Genomic DNA, 16,839 nt, shown 5'->3' with positions numbered 1-16,839 from the left:
TGTATAACCTATATCAAATTGCTTACTGTCTTGGGTCAGGGGTGGGGGGGAGAAGGAGAGAAAGAATTTGGAACTTAAAAAATTTGTTAAATGAATGTTAAAATTTTTCTTCATATGTAATTGGGAAAATTATAAAATATTTTCAAAAATAAAAAAGAAACACAAAAAATAAAGTGATATATAAATGTAAAAGAAAAGAGAACAGTCTATTCAATTAAATAGCTCTTTGCTACAGGCCTCAGTTTCCTCTTCTATAAAATGAGAGGGTTGTACTGGATTCAAAATTCTTAATCTTTTTAATTATTTTTTTTGAGGGGGAAAGGAAAGGCAATTAGGGTTAAGTGACTTGCCCAAGGTCACACAGCTAGTAAGTGTGTCAGGTGTCTAAGGCCCGATTTGAACTCAGGTCCTCCTGACTCCAGGGCCAGTGTGCTACTCACTGTGCTACCTAGCTGCCCCCAAAATTCTTAATCTTTTTTGTGTCATAGACTCCTTTGACAGTCTGATGATGCCTGTAAACAATTTCTCAGAATAATGGTGTTTAAAAAAATTTCTAATAGAGGGAAACATTAAATTTTAGAGGTTAGTGAAAAGAAATAAGTAATTTTTTCCCATCTAAATTCACAGACCACTTGATATCTATCCCATGGATCCCAGGTTTAGGCCCCTTGAACTAGATGATCTCCAAGGTCCCTTTCCTAAATTCTGTGACCCTAAGGTGACTTGCATCTGCATCTCTGCACTGAGTCTTGGCTGATTAGAGTGTCTTGAAGAAGCTCAAAACCTAGTCGTGAGTTCTAGAGGCCGGAAGGTAGAGATGAGCCTTATTAGCACCTCCAATCAGAGCAGCCTGATGGAGGCTTCAGCAGGAGATGATGGCAGTCAGTCTCCAAGCCTGGCAAGTTGGTGTCTCTTTTGCCCTGGAAGCTTCTATCCACAAGCATAGACAGGAACACCTCCCCTTGAGAGGCACCAGTGACACTGTGGTGGGGTCCTCATAAAGGAGGACAGACCCTGAGAAGGCACAGACGATGCTGCATCTCCAGTCGGCAGTGTGGATTCTGATTGGTCATTCGAGTGGCCACACCCAGCCCACAAGTGGCAGAACAGGGGCCCCACAGTGTGCTCCATTCCTGGCAGGCAAATCGAGGGGACAGTGGTACTGGAGGTCCCAGGAACCGGGGCACTGAACAGGAAGGAAGCATGAGACATTGCATCAGAAATTTCTTAGAAACTCAATTTTAGTCCCAGTCAGAGCCAGGACTAGGCGTAGGCAGCCAGCAAGGGCACACCATACAGCACAATGAGGGACACACTGATATGCTTCTACAACACCAGAACAATCTCCATCTCCATGGGCTGGAGGGATTGATTTTGAAATAAGTCAAATTGCTTGTGTTGTAGCATGTTATATTGAAGGCTCAATGCGTCTAATGACCAGTAACACACATGGGGAAATTTTCACACTTGATCAAGCCTCACAAATGCTTGTCCCAGCTCTACTACTAGGCCCTTCCTGTCCCTCTAGGTTCCAAGCAGGGATGTGGCAAGAATTTTAGAGAGTATAAGACTGAGGGAAGTTATTGGTCATAGAGGATTACATTAGTTCAGTCTCTGTCTTCTTGCCTCTCGCCTCCATGGAACCATCCTTTGCTTGGTCTGTTATAATGGCTTCAGAACAAGACTCTCCTCTTCCAATCACTCTCCTCTAAGCTTTCCTTCATATAATGCCAGATATCTTCCTTATTCATAGATCTTTTTTTGCTATTACTCCTCTGCTCAGAAACGTTTATTGGCTCCCTATTGCCCACTAGATAAAATCGAAATTTAACCCAACATTCAAGGCCTTTCCAAATCAACCTCCATCCTTCCTTTTCAATCTTATATTTCACTACATCCCTCTATATAATCTGTACTCCGGTCAGATTAGACTAGTTGCCATCCCCTCCATACATGCCCCACTCATTCCCAACTCTATGTACGTGGTAAAGTGGATAGACTTGTGGTTCAGTCAATTTGAGTTCAAATCTCACCCCAGATAACTTAGCTGTGTGACCATCGTCAAGATACATAACCTCCCTAGGCTCAGTTTCCTTGTCTGTAAAATGAAGGATTTGGACGAGACCTCTAAAGTCTCTTCCAACTTTAAATCGATGGTTTTTGCTAGTCTTGTTCCATATGTCCGAAGTGTTCCCCTTTCCCCTCTGCTTATTGAAACATTGAAGGCCCCACCTAAATGCCACCTCCACCTGAAAACTGTCCCAGATCCTCCTCTTTCCCTTTCTTCTACTGCCTGCCCTATAGGTAACAGCTTTCTCCTTCTCAGACATCACATAGAACTTTGTTCTGTCCTTCCTCAAATTACTTTGTATTTAATTGTCTATATACATGTTTTATCCTCCAGGAGAATGTAAGCTCCTTGGGGAACTGTTTAATTTTTGTCAATATCTACCTAGCACAGTGTCTGGCACGTACTAAGCAATGGGGAGATGTTCAGGGCTGTTAAATGAATGTTAAAATGAATGTTAAAATTTTTCTTTACATGTAATTGAGAAAAATAAAATATTTAAAAAATAAAAAGAAATACAAAAAATAAAGTGATATGTAAATATAAAAGAAAAGAGAACAGTCTATTCAATTAAATAGCTCTTTGCTACAGTCAAATGGAATAGAAATGAATGACTCCTAAGTCCCTTCCAACTCTAAATCCTACAATTACTCAAATCACTTGACCATTCTGGAACTTGGTACCATCATTTGTAAACTGGGGCAAGTCACCCCTGTATTCCCAACCTTGCATCACAGACTGCTGTGAGGGAAGGACTTTGTAAACCCTACTGTGCTGAGAATTCTTACTATGGTTAATATCATCACTATCATCATCTAAACTTGTTGTCTTTCACAGCACCTACCTACTAAGCTTTGTACACTGTGGGTGCTTAATAAGACCATGGTTAAGAAAGGGAGCCTTGGTGTTACTGCTCCACACTTTCCTGTATGATCCAAGACACTGTGAAAGTTGGGTGAGGAGAGAGTGGAAAGCAAGAAATATGGCATAGAAATGGAATGTGGGCACCAGGGGATGCTGAGTCAGACTTGACTGACCCCATGGTTCTGGCCAGGGCTGACCTGGGTTTGATATATTACCTGCTGGTGGGACGGGTTGGACTCCCTGGTCACAGACCCATTCTTGGCAGCACTTCCCAGGGACATCAACTCGTTTAGGGTAGGGGCAGTCCCAGCTGGGCAGCCGCACATCCTCGCTGCAAAGGGGGATGCAGGTGAACCCCCCATCTGAGCAATGGCATTGGAACTTGCAACTTGGCTGAAAGGTCTCCCCATCCCGGTAGGTCCTCCCATTCACCTCACAGCTGCCATCATCTTCTGGAACTGTGAGGGGAAAAATCAAGACCCAACATCCAGTCACTCATACCAATTTAAAGGAACAGTCGATCAAACCTATACAGCATAACCACAGTTGTACCCCTGTGTAGTAACAGGCAGTCCTACCTGTAATGGTAGCCAATATGGGACCCTATTAATTTTATTGTTTAGTTGTATTTGACTCTTCATGATCCCTTTTAGGTTTTTGTTTTTGGCAAAGATAGTGGAATGATTTGCCATTTCCTTCTCCAGCACATTTTACAGGTGGGGAACTGAGGCAAACAGAATTAAGTAACTTGCCCAGGGTCACCAAGCTAGTGAGTGTCTGAGGTCAGATTTGAACTCAGGTCTTCCTGACTACAGGCTCAATGTTCTATCCACTGTGCCACCTAGCTGCCCAATAAGTGTTAGAGTCAGGATTCAAACCCATGTCCCCTGACTAGAATGCAGTATACCACGCCATCCTGTCTCTCATAATTTAGGGCTTCATGCTGGCTTGTTCTGGACTTATTTCAGATGTGTATGATTTTTCTTCCTAACTAGTCTATGACTTCCTTGAGGGAAGGGACTTTGTCTTTTGTATCTTTAAATCACTGGAACTAGAGCTGAGGGAGACGTTAGAGATCATAGACTAACCTCCTCATCTTACAGATGAATGAATTGAGGCCCAGAGACATTAGCCACAAGCAGTAAGTGAGAAATTCGGGATTTGTCCCCCCAGAAGTCACTTGGGGCTGGGACTGATGGATGGTGAAAGGAAAATTCCCCTACACAAGGAAAGACTGAGGCAGTTTGAGATCCAGCCCTCAGGGGATCTGCCATTAAAATGAGAAGAGTCAGAAAGTGAGAAGAGGGAAATATGAGGTGAAAAAAACTGAAATGAACAAATTCAGGATTTGACTTCAATTTCAGGGGTTTTTCTACCATACTACCTTGCTTATTTCCCTCCCGTTGTAGAGAAAAGGTTGCAAGCACTAAATAAAGACTTATTAGAAGAGCAAATTTGAGCAGATTTGAATGAGAGAGTCTGGCTCCCAGTCCTTCCCTTAAAGAGCTAGGGGTTAGGTAGGAGCACACACTTTTCCCCTACCACCATGACCACATGTTGTCTCCCAAAGGTAAGAGGTCAGTTTGGGCTCCACACCCAATGCAACTTTGGGCTGATGCCATGTGGACACCCGTTTCCTAGAAACCAAGGAGTAGCTGGCTGCCACCTTAATCTCCTGCTCCAGACAGGCTGGGCTATGAGTCTCTGGAGACCTCCTGTCTCCTTGTCGATAAGATTGTCTTGTAAACAGTGGCATCTGTTTAGGAAAATCAGTTGTGGAGGAAACAGTGGAGGTGGGGGAGAGCTTTAATCTTTGCTGCTTTTCCTGGTACCTTTCACGACAGCTGTCAAAGCACTCACTCCTCCCATGCCTGAGTTGGGCAGGGACCAGACCTGAAGGCCCAAGGACTTCCTGTCTTCCTGACACCCAGTATACTCCCAGGAAGGCCAAAGAATGAATATGCACGTGTGTGCTTTTGAGCACATATGAGTGGGGTACAAGAGCACATTGACAGAGAATACACCTCCTTCAGTTCCCTGGCCTCATTAGAAAGAGAACTGTACTAGAAATTAGACCAAGATCTGAACCCAGTGTTTCCATTAATGTGCTGTGTGGCTTTGGGCAAGTCACTTCCCTCTCTAGACTTCAGGATCCAAGTCCATAAAATCTATATCATGGGAAGTATCATCAATTAGTGTAGCACCAGGAAACAGTACAGAGAATCGACCCCAAACTTCTCCAAATAGATCTAGAAAATTTGGTATCAGACCAAATCTTGTTAAGGAAATCCAAGAAAAAGTCACAGGGAGTCATTTTTTTTTTCCAGCCCAGGGCATCATAAGGAGACAGAGAAGTCTGTAGACTGTGGGGACAGGGTCTGACTAGGAGCATCATACAGAGAACACAGGGGAGGCCCAAGGAGAGGCTGTGCACCAGACAAGAAGAGGTTCCAGGTTCATATCAGGGCACCCTCAGACCCTTACTGAGGGGTTGTCACCCACTATCCAGGCTAGATGACAAAACCAGGGCTGAATGAGGAAGGAGAACCTGGACCCATGGGTGGTATTCCCAGATAAGAAGCTGTTGTAGGTGTTAGGAAGTGTGAGGAGAAGAGAAAGTTCAGAAGCAAGTAACAGTGGTGTAACCCAGACCCCAGGCAAAGAGCAAGGTCTCTGTTCCAGTTTCTAGCCCAACTTGAAGCCTACAGAGTAGTAATGAGGATGGGAATTCCAGACCAAAGTGGGGGCTGGAGTTCCATGCTGCTGAATGAGCAAAGCTCTCCAGCTGGCTGCAATTTACTCTTGCTCAGACTCAAACCCAGGTCAAGAACTTGCAGAGTTTAGACCAGGGAGACAGCAATCAGACTTTGCCCTGGATCAGACTCCTTTGAGAGCACCAAAAGCTTTAAGGTACACATGAGTTGTCCCTGAGAGTCTAAAACTACACAATACTCAATACCCCAAGAAAGTAGCAACAGAAAAAGCCCAAACCTTCCCTCCAGAAGTGTAGCAGAGCCTAGCCCTTAAGTCACATCCACTATCAGGAAGTAGGCTGAAAGAATGAGCAAACAATAAGATAAAATAAAATAACTGTTATGGTGCTTAAGAGAAGAGAAAGACTCCAAAACATCTATAAGAAAAGATTAAAAGAAAAATATAGCTTGGGTCCTGATTCAACTAGAATACCTGGAAGAGATGAACCAGAGGTTTTTTTTTTTTTAGAAAAAAAAAGCTTTAAAATGCTTTTATAAATAAAATGAGAGAGCTAGAGGAAAATATTGGAAAAGAAATGAGGGGTATGGAAGAAAGAATTGCAAATAGAATTAATCACTTGGTACTTATTTACCTTTGCCAAGTGACAAACTCCCAGAATATTAGAAGGGACTGAATAGAAGCCAATGGCTTTATGAGCCAACAGAAAATATTAAAACAAAGTCAAAAGAGTGAGAAATAGAAGAAAATGCAAGAGATTTCATGGCAAAAAAAACCCCTTAAATGACTTAGAAAACATAGCAAGAAGAAAAAAGTTAAGAATTATTATACTACCTACAAACCATGACAAAAAAGAAAAAGAGCCTAGACACCATATTGAAAAAAAAATCTTAAAAGCAACTTCCCAAATCTCTTAGAAATAGACCACTGGTCAGCTCCTGAAAGAAACCCCAAAGTGAAAACTCTCAGGAACTTTATAGCCCAAATCCAGAGTTTTCAGGTCAAGAAAAAAAAATACTGCAAACATCCAGAAAGAAAGAATTCAGGTACAGAGGAACCACAGACAGGATTACACAATAAAGCAGTTAAGAGCCCAGACTACAATATTTTGGAAGGAAAAAGATATGGGCTTACAGCCAAGAATAACTTACTCACAAAGCTAAGTATAAGCCTTTAGGGGAAAACATGAATTTTTATGAAATAGAGGACTTTCGAGCATTCCTGATGAAAAGACCAGAGTTGCATAGAATCTTCAAATACAAGAGTTAAGAGAAACAGAAAAAGGTAAACATGAATAAGCTATCCAAAGGTACCAAATAAGGAAAACTTGCTTATATTCAAATATGGGGAGAAGATACATACATCTCCTGGGAACCTTATTATCATCTGGGCTCTTCAAGGGAGTTTAGTTAGACAAGGCCTGAGAGTGATTCTCTTATGCCTTGATGATCTTAAGGGAAGAATGGAAAGAGGGAAAGAGGAACATACTAGGTTGGAGGGAAAGGAAAGGAAAGTTAGGAGAAATTATCTCAAATGATCAAGATGCAAAAACAAACATTTATGGAGACAAGGAGGGGGTGAGAAGAGTGGCTGACACTTGAAACTCACTCTCATATGATCCAGTCAAAGATGGGAAGAATACAGAGGTGGGGGAAGAGAAAGGGAGAGAGAAAGGAGGGGGAAAAGAGAATGGGAAAGGAGGGGAAGGGGGAAGAGAGAGAGAGAAGGAGGGAGGGAGGGAGGGAGGGATGGGAAGGGAGAGGGAGAAGAGTTGATACAGAATACATTTCAAGGAAACCAAAGAGAGGTTACATGATTTATCTGTAAAATGAGATTAGACTAGATGGCTTCTGAGGTCCTTTCCAATTCTAAACATGATGTTTTGATTCCCTTCCATCTCCAAAATTCTGTCATCTGACATCCCTTCTATTCTTAAAGACGATTTAAATTCTTAATTCAAGTTACTTGATCCTTAGCAGACCTACACCAGTTTCTGAGGTAAGTAGGTGCTAGACAACTGACTGATTGTGGGGTCTCTTATAATTCTTTATTATAAACTATTTCCTTATAACTGCATATGAGGATAATCTCCCAATCCAGTTAGCATATGGGTGTACTTTGTACACCTGGGCTGCTGACTTCTTTTCTGTCCAGATTTCTTTGTCACTGCCTGAAATGCCCCCTGCCTTATGCCCATATGCCTAGCCAGATCTTATTCATCCTTCATGGCCCACCTCAAGCTCTACCTCCTCTCTTCCTTGGCCACCCTCAACCCCCAGTGATGTCTCCCTCTTCTGACCTCCTCAAGACGTTCATTAGAAGCCTGGTTTAGTGGGAAAATCATATGACTTGGAGTTCAAGAGTGCTAGGTTTGAACCTTGGCTCTGATGCTTTCTGGCTATTGTGAACATAGAGCAGTTCCCTTCAGTTTCTTTTTCTATTAGATAATGGAATTGAACTGGATGATCTCTAAATTTTCTATGTTCTTAGGTCCCTTCTAGGTGCAACACCATGAGATTTTTGGCCTGAGATCTCCCTCTGTCTCCTGTGATTTCAGTTAAGGCAGCTCTAGCCCAAACACCATCCTGCACAGGAAGTGACTCCAAAGGCCAAGACCAAGGCACCTTGTGCTGCATCAGAGGATGTCTGGACAACTTCCAAATGTCCCCAGTGCCTCTACTCTCAAAGAAAGGAAATTCATTTGTTGAGGCCTGGCCCTGGAGGGAACTCCAATTCTTTATACCTAGGCTACCTCCCACCCTTACCCCCCGCTAGGTTCACAAACATGCTTACAATTGCAGGTGCCTCTGCTGTCCCCTGGGGTGGCACTGTAGTTGCATACCAGCCCCTGGCTCTGGTCACAGATGTTGAGTTGGTCACAGGGCTCCCCCAGCCTCCGAGCACACACCCTGCAGCAGCCGCAGCCATCCAGGACAAGGGGTGCCCCAGGAGGGCAGCGTGGGGGTAACCAGGGGCAGGTACATGGCATCCGGCAGAGCTGGGCACATACCTGTAAAGACAAAGAGCTTGGTCGCTTGGTTTCAGGACAAGAACACCAGGAAAACTGATCAATGACGGTAACTCCTATTTCAACAGTCTCCTGATGCAGCTTTATTATAAACTGCCCTGGATTAGAAATCAGATGACCCAGATTTGGGTCCTGGTTCTGCCCCTGACTGTTTGTGAGACCCTGACCAAGTCCTCTCTCTCTCTGTGTTTCTCTGTCTCTGTCTGTCTCTCTGTCTCTATCTCTCTCTCTCTGTCTCTGCCTCTCTGTCTCTTGTCTCTCTGTTTCTCTGTCTGTGTCTCACTCTCTGTCTCTGCCTGTCTGTCTGTCTATCTGTCTTTCTGTCTCTGTCTCTGTCTGTCTCTCTCTCTGTCTCTGTTTTAGCCTCAGGTTTCTCATATATAAAATGAAGAAACTAATCTGCTCTACCTTTCCTCCGAAAGTTGTAAGGACAAAATGAAATGAGAACTATGAAAGTATTTGGGAAGCAGAGCAATAAAAAGGTGGTAAGTAAAGAGACATGATTCCTAATTGGCTGAAAGAATGCTGAGCTACGATGGTGTGTGCCTGTGTGAATGAAGAACGGATTTCAAAGATACAGGTCTTAGAGAGAAGTGGTTGAGAGAGACAAATTCAGCCTTTCGAGTGGCAGATAGAGAGACCTCCCTTGAAGAAGCTGACGTGGGGAGCAGGCCCCCAACATGTCCCTTGACTTCCAGCATTTGCAATACTAGAGGCTGCTAAGAGCAGAGTCCCTTTGGTGAGAATATTCTCTCTCCTTGACAGCTAAGATTTTATCTCACTCCCAGCTGAAGAGCTCTTTTATTTTTGTGCCTTCTTTGGTCTATTTTAATCTGAATAACTTCTCTAATTTCCCTTTACTGCTTACTTTGATAAAGCGGTGTACTGGCTATTTATAATGATCTTTTATGCAGCCAACATTTGGTGGAAGGGAGCTAAGCTGGCAAGAGTAAACTAAGCATGACTGTCTCCTTAAGAGCACTCAGGGAAAGTAGCATTTATCCTGAACACCACAAAGTTTTCTAACCCTAGGCTATCGGTATTCAAGGTGTGGTGGCCAAATGTAATTCTATCCCAAAAGCCTTCTTGGAGATGGATGAGGGTAGAAGCAAGAGCCTAGCCACAGTTCTCTTCCTGCTCCCCACAAAGACAAAAATTGAAGTCCCCTTTGGAGAAAGACAGGCTAGGTCTCAGATGACATATTGATGCATGCCACGTGCAAGCTGAGCCACATATATATTTGGAAAACAATCTACAGCTATCTTATGAGGATATTGAATTGGATTTAGAGGTGGAATAGACCTTAGAGACCATGTGGTCCAACCTGATAATTTTATCTATGAAGAATTGAGGGGAAGTAACTTATTCGAGGTCACGTAGAGCTATTTAGTGGTAGAACAAGGATTCAATTAAAGTTAATTTAACAGATGACCGCTCAATAATAATCCAAGCCTTGCGAACATGCCCCGTGTGATGTCTGATGCAATCCTTCACATGGACTTTGGAGCATGCAGAGGTATTTTATGACTCTTTTTGACCACTCACCATATGCCAAAGTGGAGCCTTTTAACTGGTTACTGAATCAGAGCTGGGTGTGCAAACAAAAACATTAACAGGTCAAACTGACCTCTCTCTTTCCTGGCAGTGATCCAGAAAGATTGTGGTAAGCCTCCTGGAGGGGAGAGAGGTGGTAGCAGAGGAAGCAGAGGCTTCCTAAGGATGGCTGCCTATCTCTTCACCTGGGCAAACATTGTCTCTTTGTAAACGTTGTAAATGCGACAACTAGATCTTGTGGGATCCAGTCTAGGAACTGGAGTGCATAACAGTTTTCTGGCAGCCCACTGCACCTCATAAATGATGACCCGCAGGCATGTAGCCCGGTAGTTACTTGGTCCTGGTAGCAGACACATAAGTAAAGGAGTGACTTTCATCCTTTTCTATGCTGCACTTAGAAGTAAATTTGATGGGGCAAGTGCTTTGTAGCAAATACTTTAAGTCTGAGGCTATTCTCCTTAGGGACTAAGGTAGTATAGGAAAGAAGGTTCTCTTGGTCAGGGAAATGTGTATTTATTTCTGTTCTTGTTATATCTTTTCAGTAAATATAATTTTGTAAAAACCAATTGATGTTATTGGTTATATAATATTGGGGGCTTAATCAGTGGTACCTATAATACTGATATATTAAGTGGCACTGGCAATTGATACTATGGGTACCACACAGGGATGGAGGCTTAAATTGATGGCTTTAGGGAAACCCTCATAAGGTCTTAGGGGAACTTCTAGAACCCTTAGGGAGAAAGCTAGTCAGCCTTCTGCAATTGAATCTGTCAGTTGGAGTAGGAGTTGGGAAATTGATCTGTAAAATTTTATATGGTTACAAAGTCATTTATTAAGCACCCATTATGTTCAAGAAGTTGGAAATTCAAAGGAGAAAAACCTCACACTCTATCTGTAAGGAACTAGGTCTGCAATTGTTTATTCATTTATCTTAAATTTTATTTAATTTTTAAAAATTATATAATTTGATGATTGTACATGTACAGCCTATTTCAGATTGCATGCTGTCTTGGGGAGAGGGGAGGGAAGAAAGGGGGAAAATTTAGAACTCAAAATTTTATAAATGTGAATGTTAAAAACTAAAAATAAATATTTTTAAAAAAATACACAATTTATCTATTTATGGTCTATCAACAATTAGCTAAGACTTCTGACTCCCAGCCCAGGTGTCTTTTTTCTCTAACAGTCTGACTTCTGTGAATGATCGACATAAAGCATATCTAAACATAAAAACAAAAACACCAACGGCCCAGCACCAAATTAGACAATAGTCTGAGCCACAACTGGGACTTAGAGTCAAGGAAAACTTGAGTTTGAACGCTGCCCGAGACACTGGTGTTACCCTGGGCAAGCCAGGTAACCTCTATGCCTCAGTTTCCTCATCTGCTAAACAGGGATAATAACCTACTTCAGAGAGTTGCTATGATCAAATGAGATAAAATGTGTACAGTGTTTTGTAAACCTTAAAGCACTGTATAATTGTTAGATAATATTATTAGCCCATCTTCTTCATTTCACAAATAAGGTTCACAAGGTCATACGGAGAGGAAGTGGCAGAGCTGGGGTTCAAGCCAGGGGTTTCTGACTCCAAATCCAGCACTCTTTCGCAATTGACCACAATCCTTCAGTATTCTACAGACAACAGAGCTCAGCACCTTGTTAGCAAGCAAGACTGGTTGAAGTCTGATCAGCTGTTGAATTTAGGTGAGCGCCTCCTCCATGCTGCCTTCTCCCAGCAGCAGGTTCCTGTTGGGGTCCTAGGAGTCCTGTTTCCCTTCCAGGAGGGAAAATCTCCCTCATCCCTATACATACATGCATACATAAACCATCCTCAACAGAAAGGTTTATCTCCTGATTCTTGCCCTTGGTGGGAAAATGCTAAGTCATAGTTTTGACAATAATCTACAATACTTATGTAGTTCATAGGAACTCAGAATCCTGGAGCTAGAAGGTACCTCAGAGGGCATCTGGTCCAGCCCATAACTACAATGGAATCCTTTTACAACCCTCCCCTAAAGTGGTCACCCAACTTATAGCTGAATCCCTCCAGTGATGACAAATCAGTAACATACATCCATGCCACTGGTCACCCAGCTTATAGCTGAACCCCTCCAGTCACCCAGCTTATAGGTGGACCCCTTCAGTGATGACAAATCACTAACATACATCCCTGACACTGGTCAGCAGCTGTGCTGAGCAACTGCTGTCTGGATGGAGTGGGGGACAGGTTGCCCAGCCACTCATGGAATAGTGGCTCACTTGTTAATGGGCAGCTACTGACTTGGCAAGGTGCTACTGCCTTCTCTTCAGCTGAAGTGCTACCTGGCTCCTTCTAGGGCAACAAGCTCAAAAAAGTCTGACTCTTAGAGCCTCAACTTCAACTCTAAGGCTGTTTGTCACCTCCAGGTAGGAAATAAGAAGAGTCTGGCCTTTTCTCTCCTTTCTTGCTCCAAAGTTCCTTCCCTAAGGAAGTCATCACATGTAGCATTCAGGTGATGTTTCTATACGGTGAGTTCCACCTCCCATACTGCTTTGGGAAGCCTATATACATACATATACACACCCATATGCATATATACATATATTATATCTATATGCATAATATATGTATGTGTATGTGTATGTATGTGTGTATATATGTGTGTGTGTATATGTATGTGTGTGTGTGCATATATATATATATATATATATTTCTATATACACCCCATTTTATACTGATGAAGTCCCAGAGACCTGCTCCACCCCAGTTCTCATGCAGAGCTAATTTTCTCACAAGGCTAATGATTGGAAATGGCTCCATTCTCTTCTGGAAGAAGCCTGGTATAGTGGGAGACATGATGAATTTGGAGCCATTGGACCTGGATTCAAATTCCTCCCAGTATGATCTTGGACAAGTCATACATTCAGCTCTCCAAGCATCAATCTCCTCATCTGTAAAATGGACTAGATGATCTTTAATCTATGATCCTGTGATTTTCCCTAAGGCAGCCTGGTGCCATGTGTGAAAGGAGCATTGAATTTAGAGTTTGAAGACCTAGGTCTGAACCTCAGCTCTGTGTGTGGCTTCCTAAGGTGTGACCTTGGACAAGTTATTACTCTCTCTGTGGACTTCAATATCCTTTAAGGATCTAGTTGGACCAACTGATCTCAGAAGTCCCTTGTACATATAAGTCCTATGAGCCTATAAAGTGAGTGACTTGCCCAAGATCACACAGTTAGCTTAGTGACAAAACTGGGACTGAAATTTAAGTCTCTTGACTTCTGGGATGGATAGAATTTGGAAAAGAATAAAAGGAAGGAAGAGAAGAAAAGAAAAGGAATAGAACACAAACTTAGGGGTAGAGCAACAACATAGACCTTAAGCACTTAATGGCTGTGTGACCTGGAGCAAGTTACTTCCCCTCTCTGGGCCTCACTTTACTTATCTGTAGTGTGAAGGAGCTAGAAAACCTACTTTTTAAAAAAAAAACCTTCCAGCTGTATCACTCAATCTCTCTGTGCCTAAGTTTCCTTACATGTAAAACAAGAAGGGTGTGCTCAGTGGCCTCCAAAGTCCCTTCCAGCTCTAAATCATGGATCCTATGATCGAGACTAACCAAGAGCTTATGACTTGCTTCCTCCCCCGAGACTCAGCCCTACTGGACCAGGCTCCTCACTTCCCCACTCTTCCCTATACCCTTCTTCCCTGCCTCTAATTTAGAAATCCACAACCTGTCTGAAAAAATCTAATTTTTCTCCCAGAAGACTGTTGTGGTTTTAAATGTTTGTGATGACTAAATGCCTTGCTCACAGTATGGGCTTCTAGTCAGATTCCTGGGAGAGGGAGAAGTAATGGGGGGGGGGGGGGCTGGATTAGTGGATCTAAGAGGGATTTTTTGGTATGTGTATGTTGTAGTTTTTCACTTTAATATTCTTGAGTCCTCTTTTATTACCCTAGGAACCTTCTTCCCATAGTGGATCCCAGTCTTTCCCCACCACCTGCCCTCCCCCTCCCAAGAAATCTTCCCTGGCCATCAGTTCCTCTCCCTGCCTCCAATATGTTTGGGAGTGATGTGCTCCATCCCCAACAGCATTCTTTAATTGCTTCTTTCTAGAGGCAAGTGACCAAGAAGCAACAAGATAAGGGGATGCATAGAAAACAGGGACTCAGCCCTCTTGCCTGTGGTTTCCTTGTCTTTTCTTTGCATGGGATAGATAGAAAGGAAGGAAGGAAGGAAGGAAGAAAAATAGTAAAGAAAAGATAAGACAGATTAATGGCTGGAAGGAGGGAGAGAGGAGAGAGAAAGAGAGCAGAAAGAGAAAGGGGAGAGAGGAAAGAGAAGAACAGAGAGGGGGAGAGAAAGAAGGAAGGAAGGAGGGAAGGAAAGAAGAAAGAGAGAGAAGGAAAGAAGGAAAAGAAAACAGAAGAAAGAAAGAAAAAGGAAGGAAGGAAGGGAAGGGAGGAAAGGAAGGACGAAAGAAAGGAAGGAAGGAAGGAAGGAAAGAAGGAAGGAAGGAAAAAAGGAAGGAAGGAAGGAAGGAAGGAAGGAAGGAAGGAAGGAAGGAAGGAAGGAAGGAAGAAGGAAGGAAGAGGAAAGGGGTGGGGTGGGGTGGGGTGGGAGGGGTGGGGTGAGGAGAGAAGCTCAATCACTGCAGTCTGAAGCAACCCACCCACCTCTGAGATGGACCCTGGGCACCACTCAGAAGTACAAGGCACTCAAGAGTGGTTTTTGCCTCAGATACCTACAGCCTGAAAAGTAAAATGAGTGGGTCAGGTTTCCAATGAGCACGAAATTGCAGTGATATCATGGCTTGTAGTGTGTCCAACTCGGGAGATGCCAGGAACGAGGACCCGAGGAATTCCAGAGGGATAGACCAATGGCAGCCCTGAGGAGTCTGCAGGCAAAAGTCAGCGCCCATGCAGTACTACCCAGCCCAGCCTGGTCCACATCTACTCCCAGTTGCCTTCGTAAATGTGCCATGATTTCCAGGAGCAGCGCTGCAATTCCCTGCCTGCCTCCTGCCACCTCGCTCCCCCTAGAAGGCAGCAGCCAAAGCCCCGAGAGCAGCCTTGCCACTGATGTGCTACCAAACCCAGCCATTCATTGGCTCTCTCGGAGATGTTGGGGAGGGAGGCATCATTCCTGTTCCCCAGACCTCAGGGTGAAAGTGCTGACCCAGAGCTCAGGGATGGGGACAGAACGGAGGGCATGCAGAGGGAGGCAGTTTTGTGGGGCTCAGGGTCACGGGGAGATGTGCAGAGAAGCAGATGTGCTAAGTCTTTGCCCCTCTTTTTTAACTCTCAAACAAGAGAACTTGGCTACAGTGAGGTGTGGTAATTCCCTTACCTCAAACAGGAGGCAGAGGAGAGAGAGCGCGAGCAGTGGCCTCTCCCGTGGAGTCCTCATGCTGCTCCCGGCTCTCTGGCTTCACCATATCACTTTCCTCTCAGCTGGAAGGCAGCAATGTGTATGTGTGTGTGTGTGTGTGTGTGTGTGTGTGCGCGCGTGTGTGTGCAGCCCGCCAATGGCTCCAGTCCAGTCCTGTGGGTCTTATACTCCAAGGGCTCTGATGTCACTCATAGAGTGAAACACAAACACGAGTAGGTTTGGACGGGGCTCAGCATTCTTTCCTCCCCACATTCCGCCTGACATTTTCATTCACCTCAAGGTGAGGCCGCATAACCCATTGAGAAGGCAGAGGGGAGTCTGGAGCTGGGATGGCTGGAGCCCTGAGATGAAAAGCTGCCCAGCTAGCAGCTGTCTCCAGCTCCTCTCCGCCCTTCAAGCCATCGATCCCTCCCTGAGGGAGTCTGCTTTTCCTATCTGGGCATTTGAGAGCCCATGGGATCACCCCCTCCCTAGGCTGTCAGAAACACCTAGGGCAGGGATATCTCACTTCAGAGAGAAACTATTTGTCAATATACATGTGGGGATAGGATTCAGAGATCTCCCACATATCTTGTAGCTCTTCCATTCGATTCATTCATTCAACCAACATTTATTAGGGCTAGCAAAAGAAACGGCAAACCACTCCAGTATCTTTGCCAAGAAAAGCCCAAATAGGGTCCAGAAGAGTGTGACACAACTAAAAAGACTCAACAACAGAGAAACGGCCAAACACTGTCTTAGATGAACAGGTACACAGAAAAGGAAATACAAAATGTATACTGAATATGTGATATGGTGAGGGGGTGGGGAAGGCCAGCAGATAACAACTGGGCCAGTGGAGTCAGGATAGATGAACCTCCTGTAGGAGATGACGCTTGAAATAAACCTTGAAGGGAATTAGGGCATTTCAAAAGGTAGGGGCGAAGAGTGAGAGGATTCCAGGTATGCAGGAGAGCCTGAGAAAAAAACATCCTTCCAGTTCTGATACCCTATATCATACTTTTCTAGCTCTGGCATTCTATGTCTAATATTCTAAGGTTCCCTGTAGCTCTGACATATTATGTTACAAGGTCCCTCCCAGCTCTAACATTCTATCATCCTGTAAGTCTGTGATGAATTTTCTTTCCCCTAGCCTAGGTCAACATGCTCGGCATCAGCCAGTGTTCCCTGGTGGGGAGTTTTAAAGCAGCCCAGAGTCATGGGATCAGAGCAAAACATCTCCTGAATTTGGCTCATTCCCC

General features: G+C 43.9%; 1 protein-coding gene across 1 annotated transcript; it reads right to left on the bottom strand.

Moving 5' to 3' along the window:
• Nucleotides 1-452: 452 nt before the first annotated feature.
• On the bottom strand, nt 453-15,632 carry CCN5 (cellular communication network factor 5). The gene is made up of 4 exons (XM_036752354.1): nt 15,557-15,632; nt 8,438-8,654; nt 3,148-3,390; nt 453-1,186 (listed from the first exon to the last, which is right to left on the bottom strand). Exons 1-4 carry the CDS (start codon nt 15,614-15,616, stop codon nt 996-998), a joined length of 711 nt encoding a protein of 236 aa, XP_036608249.1. The 5' UTR covers nt 15,617-15,632; the 3' UTR covers nt 453-995.
• Nucleotides 15,633-16,839: the final 1,207 nt, after the last annotated feature.

Source organism: Trichosurus vulpecula, chromosome 3 (assembly GCF_011100635.1).
Source record: "Trichosurus vulpecula isolate mTriVul1 chromosome 3, mTriVul1.pri, whole genome shotgun sequence".
NCBI classification, from domain to species: domain Eukaryota; kingdom Metazoa; phylum Chordata; class Mammalia; order Diprotodontia; family Phalangeridae; genus Trichosurus; species Trichosurus vulpecula.
This window is presented reverse-complemented; position numbering and strand designations above follow the sequence as displayed.

What these genes read in the sequence shown, in the direction of transcription:
- CCN5 (XM_036752354.1), bottom strand. Translation starts at nt 15,616, where the DNA reads ATGAGGACTCCACGGGAGAGGCCACTGCTCGCGCTCTCTCTCCTCTGC. An exon ending in CAGCAGAGGCACCTGCAATT is followed by an intron (nt 3,391 to 8,437) that starts GTAAGCATGTTT and finishes TTCCCCTCACAG; the next exon opens with TTCCAGAAGATGATGGCAGC. An exon ending in CCAACCCGTCCCACCAGCAG is followed by an intron (nt 1,187 to 3,147) that starts GTAATATATCAA and finishes CTTCCTGTTCAG; the next exon opens with TGCCCCGGTTCCTGGGACCT.